This window comes from Oncorhynchus mykiss, chromosome 13 (assembly GCF_013265735.2).
Source record: "Oncorhynchus mykiss isolate Arlee chromosome 13, USDA_OmykA_1.1, whole genome shotgun sequence".
Taxonomy (NCBI): domain Eukaryota; kingdom Metazoa; phylum Chordata; class Actinopteri; order Salmoniformes; family Salmonidae; genus Oncorhynchus; species Oncorhynchus mykiss.
This window is the reverse complement of record NC_048577.1, coordinates 41,351,200-41,363,360: the sequence shown is the minus strand read 5'-3', so window position 1 is coordinate 41,363,360 and position 12,161 is coordinate 41,351,200. Positions and strand designations below refer to the sequence as shown.

Here is a 12,161-nt window from a genome sequence, read left to right as displayed (position 1 = left end):
TGGTTAAAGAAAGGTTAGCCATTTGTTGGCAAAAATGAATGACCAAGTCAAGAAAGTTTATCAGCAGCCAGTGGTACTTGCCGTAACTGGTACTTGCGGGTGCTTTTTAAAAATAAAATAAATGTTTATTTGACCACTTCTAGAAAATATATCTACTGTATATTTCCGTGGACCACCTGCAGTAACTCTGCGGACCCCTAGGGGGCCACGGGCCCCAGGTTGAATACCCTGCAGTAACAGACAGAAAGTTTGTAACATCTTGCAGCATGACAAGTAACACAGAGCAGTAGTGGTGAAAGGAAGTCCTATGGGTGGGGTGGGGTGTGGTGGGGTGGGGGGATGGGGGGGGGGGAGAAAGAGGGAGGGTGAGGGGGAGAAATTGAATGAGGGACAGAGAGTGAAGAGAGGAGAGGATACTCAAAAAAACTAAGCAAGCGAAACTGCAGAACGAATGTGCACTGTTCGAGCGCCGCACTGGTTTCTTTCCCCCCACTACGCGTGGCTGCGGAGCTCCTTTCTCATCTAGTTTTGTATCATACAGTTCTGTGGCGGAGGCAAGGGGGTCTCTGCTCTGAAAGATGGACCGTTTAAAGAGGACGGCGGCGTGCAGGAGAATACCGCTATTTCTTATAATAATGTTCCACGCAACTACGACACAAGCTGGTAAAGTATATGTTGGAATACACCTGCTAATAAATAAAGTGATAATTTCATTGTATGGATTGACAAGGATAGTCGACCTTTTTATTCATTTTCTTTGTTGATAATAGGCTACAAAAGTTCATGTTCGGTTGTCTTGCTACCCCATTTCTTTATACAAAGTTGTGGACACTTCAACAGAAACCAAACAAAACTTTATAAGGTGTGCATTTGGCCGCAACTTCGCCCTCGGTAATATTTTGTGAGCCGCATAATAATGTAATTGTAAAAGGCTCCGTCTGATCTCATTGAATATTTGGCGATGCTGGTTTGAATTTGTCCCCTGGGTTGCGCTGGCTCGGGATTAATCTCGAAAGCAGTATTTAATGCTTTGTTAAACCACTAAAAATGATAACCAAATGTAACTCTTCCCCTCGCTGTATTTTGGCATTTGAAAGTAATTTTTTTTATGTAAAAACAAAAAATCTATAAACCAAAAAGTCTAAGTTTTATAAATCAAGCATGATTCATAATGTATAGCCTATTCTGTGCGTCACTGCGCATTGGCGGTGTGTGTGATGGATGGTTACCTCAGTTTGTCAAATTTCTCTCATTGCAAGTTAATCATAATAATTTAGCATCGTTTGGTTTTGCATATTAATGTGTCCTCGAACCCATGTCCATTATTGTATGCTTCATCCATTAGGATGTTGGGCCCAGTTTTCTCTGTGAGTGAGGAAGGAAGCGATTACCCCTGGAACACTCTGATGTCATGTTTGAGTTTGCTCGTGACCAGTGACGGTTTACTGTGAAACGGTTTAATGTTGGTTTGAGAAGGAGGTGAATGGCAGAACACTGACCGACCTGAGTAGATTAAAATTCTTGTCATGGAGCTGTTTAAAAGGTGCTCAAATAGGCTTCACGAAAATGAGCTTAGAATGACTATTCATCATAAAAAAACTGTTTTAGAGCCATTTGCTAAACATTTATTAATTTACAACACATTTTGTTTTCTTTATCACACTGTTGTTCTTTTGTAGTTGGTATGGTAATATGGAGATGGAGCATTTCAGTTTCCCTATGAACCTTTATGTATACCTTTATTCCTTTGATATTCTAGATCCAGCTCATTAAAATAACACATTTTAATAGGATTAGATACTATGGGATTTGACCAGCTGCAAAATTAGTGTATGCACACCCTGATTGGAAGGAGCTGCATTCTGTTGCTTTTAGTTCTGGAGCAATTACAACATGCCTCCATGTTCTACCTACATAAACAAAGATATGGTGAGTCCTGTCTATGTTTGTGGGCTGGTCACAAGCTTATGGGCATGCTCAGCTGCTGCTGCTGGTATGAAGCCATTATACAGTGCCTTCGGAAAGTATTCAGACCCCTTGACTTTCTCCACATTTTGTTACGTTACAGCCTTATTCTAAATTGGATTAAATAAATACAAATCCTCAACAATCTACACACAATACCCCATAATGACAAACCGAAAACAGGTTTTTTGAAATGTTTGCTAATTTATTTAAAAAACAGAAATACCTTATTTACATGTTATTCAGACCCTTTGCTATGAGACTCGAAATTGAGCTCAGGTGCATCCTGTTTCCATTGATCATCCTTGAGATGTTTCTGCAACTTGATTGGAGTCCACCTGTGGTAAATTCAATTGATTGGACATGATTTGGAAAGGCACACACCTGTGTATACAAGGTCCCACAGTTGACAGTGCATGTCAGAGCAAAAACCAAGCCATGAGGTCAAAGGAATTGTCCGTAGAGCTCTGAGATCTGGGGAAGGGTACCAAAACATTTTTGCAGCTTTGAAGGTCCCCAAGAACATAGTGGCCTCCATAATTCGTAAATGGAAGAAGTTTGGAACCACCAAGACTCTTCCTAAAGCTGGCCGCCCGGCCAAACTGAGCAATCAGGGGAGAAGGGCCTTGGTCAGGGAGGTAACCAAGAATCTAATGGTCACTCTGACAGAGCTCTAGAGTTCCTCTGTGGAGATGGGAGAACCTTCCAGAAGGACAACCATCTCTTCAGCACTCCACAAATCAGGCCACTCCTCAGTAAAAGGCACATGACAGCCCACTTGGAGCTTGCCAAAAGTTATCTAAAGACTCTCAGACCATGAGAAACAAGATTCTCTGGTCTGATGAAACCAAGATTGAACTATTTGGCCTGAATGCCAAGCATTACATCTGGAGGAAACATGGTGGTGGCAGCATCATGCTGTGGGGATGTTTTTCAGCCGCTGGGACTGTGAGACTAGTCAAGATCGAGGCAAAGATGAACGGAGCAAAGTACAGAGAGATTCTTGATGAAAACCTTCTCCAGAGCGCTCAAGACCTCAGACTGGGGCAAAGGTTCACCTTTCAACAGGACAACGACCCTAATCACACAGCCAAGACAACGCAGGAGTGGCTTCGGGACAAGTCTCTGAATGTCCTTGAGTGGCCCAGCCAGAGCCCGGATTTAAACCTGATCGAACATCTCTGGAGAGACCTGATAATAGCTGTGCATCAAAGCTCCCCATCCAACCTTACAGACCTTGAGAGGATCTGCTGAGAAGAATGGGAGAAACTCCCCAAATACAGGTGTGCCAAGCTTGTAGTGTCATACCCAAGAAGACTTGAGGCTGTAATCGCTGCTAAAGGTGCTTCAACAAAGTACTGAGTAAAGGGTCTGAATACTTATGTAAATGTTATATTTCAGTTTTTAATTTTTAATACATTTGCCAACATTTCTGAAAACGTGTTTTTGCTTCGTCATTATGAGGTATTGTGTGTAGATTGATGAGGGAAAAAAAAACAATTGAATCCATTTTAGAACAAGGCTGTAACGTAACAAAATGTGTAAAAAGGTCAAGGGGTCTGAATACTTTCCGAGGGCAATGTATAATACCACAAATAAAACTTCAGATGACAGTTTGAACTGAGAGTCTGACCTCAACTAGACGTCTGCCACACGTGGGCTATTAGGCCTGCTATGAGCAGCAATAAAGCTACGCCCTCTGGTAGTGTTTTGAGTGTCTTAGAACAGCAGCATTTGACTGTGTCCTTGCAGGTGCTCCATTATAGAGGCTAGACTTTACCGCCAAATGCTTACTTATTTGAGACTCCGTTGTTCGTGTTGGTGTGGTTGGGTTGTCTGTAATGAGGGGTGATATTGTGAGTCAGAGAATAATATGATGGCTTGAATGTGTTGGAACTGTGGGGAATTGTATGGTGTTCCTCTGCTGATATGACAGTACAGGATAAGTGATGGTGTCTGATAATGTGTGGACTGGGCCAGTATGAGTGGGAGAATGTTTTCACATGTGCTCTGTGTGTGCACTGCATGTGCCCGGGAGAGCATCAAGACTGTTCTTTGTAGTCATGTTTGACGACAGGAAGAGAGACATTCTTGCACACGTCCACAGTTTGTGACTCCTCTGTTCCTCGGCCCCTTCACATTTTTTCCATCTCTCCTTTCTTTTCTCTTCTTTTTCTTTTTCTGTTAAAATATACAGGAAAGAGGGGGTTTGTTTAGATTTAATGTTCTGCATCTCCTCCTCATCTACATTCTCCTCCCTTCCTGTGTCCCCTCCCTGTGTCCCCCCCCCCCTGCCTCCCCCACCTTCCCCGTGCCGCCAGTATGACAGAGGGGAATTCACGCGTGCAGTCCCCTCTCTGAATCTCATTTGATCCTGCCGCCTTGCTGATCCTGCACCAGACTCCCAGAGGAGAGGACAAGTAATGTTCCTCTTTGATCACGCTACAAATGAGCCTGGGAAAATAGAAACCAATGAAAAAAGAGGACCGTTTTAGAAAGAAACTAAAAAGAGGAGAGGAAAGTTTGATGCCTGTTAGTGCTATCAGCATCCGCTGTCACAGGAATCGTGTTCCTAATGGAAAGATTTGAAACATGAAAAGATGCTGACGTGCTTGTTATTATCTCCACCTGAAACAAAGACATGTCTCCCCTGGTCTGTTGGTTAGGATCTTGGCTGCCATTTTGCCTTTTTTCTACAAAACTGTTAGGAATAGGAATCCCCTGACATCCAATATGTGTAAATAATATCAAACATCTCCGTCACAAATCTATACTAAGCAATAAACATCTGGCTCCCAGAAACAGAACAAGAAGAAGCACCCCCAGCCCAGTCAGTGTCCATTAGAGTAAGCACTGACACCAGGTAGTAAACTTTAACAGGGTATAGTGCAACGTGAACCACAGTAAATCAGCTTTACAATAGCAAGAAATGCATCAAGTTATCGTCAACAACTGAGTGGAGTGAACAAAGAGAAACTGCCTGTACAAACAGTGGAGGCTGCTGATTGGAGGACGGCTCATAGTAAAGGTTGGAACGGAGTAAATGGAATGGCATCAAACAGATTGAAACCATGTGTTTGATGTATTTGGTACTATTCCACCTACTCCGCTCCAGCCATTACCACGCGCCCATCGTCCCCAATTAAGTTGCCACCAACCTCCTGTGCTGTTCAAGTACAAATGTGCAATGCATGTAGCATGTTTGTGAAGGGAGGCAGTGGCATTTTTTGGTTGCCGGAGCTCTGGTATTGCACACCATGATAACTCAATGTTATGATATTTGAGAAAAAGATTGATTGTAAGAACTGACTGGAATTTGTTGTATTTGTTCATGTGTGGTGTGTGTGTGTGTGTGTGTGTGTGCGTGTGTGTGTGTGTGCGTGTGCGTGCATGCAAGTGTTTCTGTGTGTGTGTGTGCGTGCGTGCGTGCGTGCAAGGGTCTGTGTGTGTGTGTGTGTGTCCGTGTGTGTGTGGTGTGTATGTGTGTGTGTGTCGCTATGTGTGTGTGGTGTGTGTATAGTGGACAGAGAGAGTGCGAACCCCAGGGCAGGTGTTTCCTCTATGGGGCCAGCGGCAGTAGGCCTCATCTCATGCAGTGAGTAAACATCAGCAGAACAAACTGTGGAGCTAGAATGTCAGGGTGACGTGCGAGGAAGGGAGATGTGGAACCAAACTCAAATCTGTCCAGACAACACACACTCTCCACTCACACACTCCTCCGCGCACATACTGACCCTTAGCCTTGCCACTGAGATTAGCTTCTGACCCACATTCACAACTCACAGAGTAATCACTGTTACAAATATGCAAAGAGGTGGCAATGTAGAGACAAAACCGGCCTGAATGAGGCTGTTATTATGAGTGAGCTTGTACTCTACAGAACAGTATGGACTGATAGCACATCAGTGAAAGAACCCACATGCTCAGATCCGTCAGGCTCACACATGTTCTGCCCGTGTTCCTGAGCTGTTGGCGCGTGGAGGAGTGTGTGTATTGTGTGTGTGTGTTGGAGCATGTAGGAGAGAGGAGAGCTAGGGTTCAGCAGCATAGCAGCAGCAGGCGGAGGATTCCACATCGGTCTCCCACACAACCAAAGGTTTGAATGACTCCCAAGCTCCCCAGTGCTAACTCAAAGCAGACCCAGTGCTAGCTCCTGTCCCACAGCCCAATCAACAGGAAGAATTCTTCCAACACAACACATTCCTCTGTCTCTCCATGTAAACCTTTTAACAAGCCCCGTCCGCTTGATAGTGGACATATCGGATTCTCCGTTCCTCCGTTCCTCTAGCCTACCTCTCCTTCTCTGTTTGAAAATGAGTGAAGAGTGGCTTTCACAGACAGGCCGATGATAGACAGACAAACGGACAGACAAGGACGGCGCAGCAGATTGAGTAGTCGACACAGACTGAGAGGCAGAAAACAAACCACAATATTTAATGACCTGATTTTACAGCGTGGGTTGTGTGCTATTATGTTTTTGGACTGTGAGTGTGAGTGGGACTATGAGTGTGAGTAGACCTATGAGTGTGAGTAGGACTATGAGTGTGAGTAGGCCTGTGTGTGTGAGTAGGCATATGAGTGTGAGTAGGACTATGAGTGTGAGTAGGCCTGTGTGTGTGAGTAGGCATATGAGTGTGAATAGGCCTATGTGTGAGTAGACCTATGAGTGTGAGTAGGACTATGAGTGTGAGTAGGCCTGTGTGTGTGAGTAGACCTATGAGTGTGAGTAGGACTATGAGTGTGAGTAGACCTATGAGTGTGAGTAGGACTATGAGTGTGAGTAGGCCTGTGTGTGTGAGTAGGCATATGAGTGTGAGTAGGCCTGTGTGTGAGTAGGCATGTGTGTGTGAGTAGTACTATATGTGTGAGTAGGCCTGTGTGTGTGAGTAGGCCTGTGTGTGTGAGTAGGCCTATGTGTGTGAGTGGGACTATGAGTGTGAGTAGGCCTGTGTGTGTGAGTAGGACTATGAGTGTGAGTAGGCCTGTGAGTGTGAGTAGGCCTATGAGTGTGAGTAGGCCTGTGTGTGTGAGTAGGCCTGTGTGTGTGAGTAGGCATGTGTGTGTGAGTAGGACTATATGTGTGAGTAGGCCTGTGTGTGTGAGTAGGACTATGAGTGTGAGTAGGCCTGTGTGTGTGAGTAGTCCTATGAGTGCTTATTCAAACTATATTTAGAATGTGGTTTAATGTTGATGCATGTGGACATGAGTGTGTGTGGTGGTGTGGGAGGATGTTTCTGGCGTGCCCCTGTTCTTTTGTTCCCACTCCCCTTGCTTCTCCTCGCCTCAGAACCTCTGCTGTCCACACCATAGTGACCCATGACCTATAGAGGTCAGAGTTCAGTCTTAGTGTCATTTGATTTAATTCTATCCCCTCTTGGAGGTTCTGAGTGATGCTGTCTGTGCTGTTCTAGACACTTTCTCCTGACCCTCGTTTCTTCACTTTTGCTGCCCATTATTCTGTATTCACTTATTACCAATCACCAACTGTTATGGAGAAACATCACTGAGGACTTTTAATGCAATTTGGCATGTTAAAAGGATGAAGCAAAGGATTATGTAGGATTATGAAGGCCTGTGTCCATATACAAAGACTTGACTTTCATATTGCTGACGTGGCGATCTTTAAATGTCCGGTAACACCTGGGTAATATGCAGATAAAGGCAGAGCGATCTGCATATACCTCAAAATATCACACAGAATACCAAATCAAATCTGGATTTAAATGTGTTTTCTGTCAAATAGTTGGTGCAATTGAATCAGTGGAAAAGACCCTGGCCTGTCCATCTGGCACTCCAGGCAGGCACAATCAAACTCTCAAAGTAGTTGAAAGAAAACAAACAAACTCTAATACATATCCCAAAATATCCCAGGTTACACCCAATGCAACTGGAACGGTTTCCTCAGCACAGGAAACCGTTGGGAAATATTCTCATCCAAGTTTGTTTCTGCACTGTAAAAAAAAGAAGATGTTGAGTTTGCATTTGAAGTTGATTCAACATACAATTGTATGTCAACCAGCTACAACAAGATTGTGAGTTTGCTCGACATGAGCTGAACCAACACACATTCTGAAGTTGAATTGTAGGTTCACACAAATTAGAATTTGAAGTTACTGTAAGTGAACATACAGTTCAATTTGAGAATTTATTCTACCTTATTTGCATATTTCCCAGTGTGCCTTACCTTTCGGTGAATTGTAATTACCACCAATGACTGTATCTGTTCGCGATCGAGACATGGTTGTTGTATTCAATAGCTTTCAGTCCTGAAGCCTTCACCAAGTGTCTAAGTGAATATGTTATTTTAAAAATGAAGCTCTAGATTATATACACTACATGACCACGACATGGAATGAGATGCTCGTCAAACATTTCATTCCAAAATCCTGGGCATTAATATGGAGTTGGTCCCTGCTTTGCTGCTATAATAGCCTCCACTCTTCTGGGAAAGAATTCAACTAGATGTTGGAACATTGCTGCGGGGCGCTCACAGTCGGCATTCCAAGTCATCCCGAAGGTGTTTGATGGGGTTGAGGTCAGGGCCCTGTGCAGGCCAGTCAAGTTCTTCCACACCGATCTAGAAAAACCTTTTCTCTATGTACCTTGCTTTGTGCACGAGGGTATTGTCATGCTGAAACAGGAAAGGGCCTTCCCCAAACGGTTGCCACAAAGTTGGAAGCACAGAATCGTCTAGAATGTCATTGTATGCTGTAGCGTTAAGATTTCCCTTCACTGGAACTAAGGGGCCTAGCCCAAACCATGAAAACAGTCCCAGACCATTATTCCTCCTCCACCAAACTTAACAGTTGGCATTATGCATTCAGGCAGGTAGTGTTCTCCTGGCAACTGCCAGATTTGTCCGTCGGACTGCCAGATGGTGAAGCTTGACTCATCACTCAAGAGAATGCTTTTCCACTGCTCCAGAGTCCAATGGCGGTGAGCTTTATACTACTCCAGCCGACGCTTGGCATTGTGCATGGTGATCTTAGGCTTGTGTGCGGCTGCTCGGCCATGGAAACACATTTCATAAATCTCCCGACAAACAGTTCTTGTGCTGATGTTGCTTCCAGAGGTAGTGAGTGTTGCAAGGGAGGACAGATGATTTTCACACTCTCGGGGGTCCTGTTTTGTGAGCTTGTGTGACCTACTACTTCACGGCTGTGACATTGTTGCTCTAGACGTTTCCACTTCACAATAACAGCACTTACAGTTGACCGGGGCAGCTCTAGCAGGGCAGACATTTGATGAACTGACTTGTTGGAAAGGTGGCATCCTATGATGGTGCCATGTTGAAAGTCATTGAGGTCTTCAGTAAGGCCATTCTACTGCCAATGTCTATGGAGATTGCATGGCCGTGTGCTCGATTTTATACACTTGTCAACAACAGGTGTGGCTGAAATAGCCAAATCCACTATTTGAAGGTGTGTCCACATACCTTTGCATATATAGTGTATATCTTAAGGCCTTTCTTTGAGGGCCTAGTTACACCCAGGGGTGAAAGTAAGCTGGTACGGGGTCTGGTACGGCGTACCGGATAAATAAATATTGGGGGTACGCCGTACCGGTAGGACGTGAACCTATCACAATAATTAACACAGAATGCCAAGAAAATATATAGACCATTACACCATTATTTAACATTACCACATGTCAGCCACATGGAAAATGAGAGAATTGACTTGAATCCCGGGGGTACAAGCTCCAAATTGTTTTGTGGAGGAGATGGGTGACCTTTACCGCGATGCGCGTGGACAGCAGTGGATGCAATTCAGGCTACAAGTTTAGGCCTAATGACAATCTCAGAATGTCATTACAATACACATGTAGGTGTTTTGTAACAGATGTCTCAGTAGCGATAAGTGCAATAAGTCCAATGTCTCAGTGCAATAAGTCCAATTACTAACAGATTAGATTTGTTTAGAAAAATGCATGTTATTTATGTTTGTGTAGCATAAGATGAATCAACAAATCAATGTACATGCAAAAACAGGTATTGAAACAAACAATTCTGAAAATCAAACCACAAATATGATAATAATGGTTGTGGTTTGGAACAAACATGAATAAGTAATTTTACTCAAAAAGCTTGTTTAAATTCATCTCACTTCGAGCAGAATTTGTTGAGTAGACAAACTTTGACACATGAGCTCAAATCCTTGGCCTTTTGAAGTCCCCTCAACTCACAGAATAACGCTGATAACACAATTGGTTAAATGGGCTTTTAAACAGTACAGCCCTGATGCTCAGATGGAGAAATCCCCCGTTCATAGGCGTGATTGTGTTTGAACAATGTTAGAATTGTTGCCTTTTTTTCAAGGAGTGGAAGTGGTGTGTGACTCATATCAGAGGGAAAGGACTGTCTTCAGAGAAGAGGTTGAATAGAGACCACTCTGATTACATGTATGTTAATGCATGATGCATGGTAGAGGTTGTGGTGCGCAGTTGTATGCAGAGAAAGAGAGGGAGGTTTAGTAGCACACTATGAAGCTGCTGAGAGTGCCTTCAGAAAAGCCGTCGAGGACAGAGAATAAATGATGCCAATGTGTGATAGATATGTGGAGATAGTGGCCAATCTTCCTGCCTGCAGGACGTATGTGAAGGGTGTTCAGTACATGTAGCATCACGCTATCACACTATTGTTGTGTAACATTAGCAGTGGACAGAGGGAGCTCTGTGAGCGAGGCTGTGTTAAGTGAGGCCTACCGAGGCCTGTTCTGTCTGTCAGCCAGGGCCGAGGAGAGGAGGACTAGAGAGGACAGCCGTAGGGGAGACATGTTGTTCTCAGACACACACTGGCTGAGTGATTCATGGTCTTTGAGAGGAGGGGAACAGCAGGGAGGACCAGAAGAGGAGACATACAGATGGGAGGAAGAAGACCCAAATGTCACACGTGGGATGTGTGCTGTACGCTCAGTGCCATGCTCGCTAGATGAATGCTGGAATTTGGTGAGAGAAATATGTATGGAAAATATGTACAGCATGGGTGAACTCTGACCTTATGTGGACCTGGAAAACATCTTGTTCTAACAAAGCACTCCTTTATCTCTATTTCTGCATGGCCACAACCACACATACAGTAGAATTAACGTCACTCCAGTGTAATGTAGGCAGATGTGGTATATATATCACTGACTCAGTCCAAGCTAGGGAGATCAAACACACTCTACATACACGTAATGACTCCAACAGGTAAAGTGAGGTAAGGATTATTAGGAGGTCTAATGAGATTCAGACAGGTGATGCTGGCGGAGGAAGCATCGCTGCAGGGTAGACAGGTAGATTTGAATAGAGATGTTTTGGCATATGACAGACAGAGCCAGTCCTGAGGAGTCAATCACTGTTGATGTTGGGGCGACTCCAGACCTCACATGGCCTCCTGCCAACTGCTCTGCTCGCCCAGGGATGCTTTACGACGCCAGGGGAGAGGAGACGAGGAGAAGGAACATTCCCCAGGCCTGTGTAAATGCCCCCATGGTGAAAATGTTCCTGCTGTACTGTGGGAACAATGGGGGCTCTGGGACAGTAGGGTAGGAGGCAGGGAGGGGTAGGGTGGGAGGGTGAGAGGTTAGCACTCAGCCGTCCATCTGTGTCACACTGCTGTGTTTGATTAGCCTCTGTCTGTTTGTGGTCGTTGGGATGTTATAACCCTTTTATCCCCTCACTGATGAATTCCTTCCTTCTTGTTCCCAGAATGCTAGAGATAATCTGGTCTCTGTCAGATATCGGATTCCATCTCTTGCATTTGTATTGATTGCTGTCCAAAATAGTTGAATGTTTTATATTCATTTGAATATTTCTTGAGTCTTCTTTGGCTGTAGTTTGGCCGGTGCAGGCCATCATTGTAAATAAGAATTTGTTCTTAACTATATAAAATATAGTATTGTTTTTTGTGAAACAAAGTTCTGTGGAGTGTCTTTGTGTGTGTGTGTGTGTGTGTGTGTGTGTGTGTGTGTGTGTGTGTGTGTGTGTGTCTGGCATGTCATTGTGAAGATTGTTTCTTTCAGAAGAGGAATTTCTCCTGCTTTTCTCATTGTTTTCCCAAATGGCATTGCAAATTTGGACTACTGTCTGAGGTCAAAGGTCAGATAGAAGACTCTCTGTACTTTAGTCATGTGGATGTTATGTTTGGTTATGTATGCTGTGTTATGTTATATATTAGTTATACTTTACATAATATTTATATGCCAAACAACTCC

The 12,161-nt window shown here is 44.1% G+C and overlaps 1 protein-coding gene across 2 annotated transcripts in view; it reads left to right on the top strand.

Moving 5' to 3' along the window:
- Positions 1-375: 375 nt before the first annotated feature.
- Positions 376-12,161, top strand: part of col5a3a (collagen, type V, alpha 3a) — an 80,508-nt gene continuing 68,722 nt past the window's right edge. For both annotated transcript variants that reach the window (XM_036941104.1, XM_036941103.1), the window contains exon 1: positions 376-663. In XM_036941104.1, the coding sequence (XP_036796999.1) occupies positions 579-663 (85 nt within the window). In that variant the 5' untranslated portion in view covers positions 376-578. The remainder of the gene's footprint in view (positions 664-12,161) is intronic.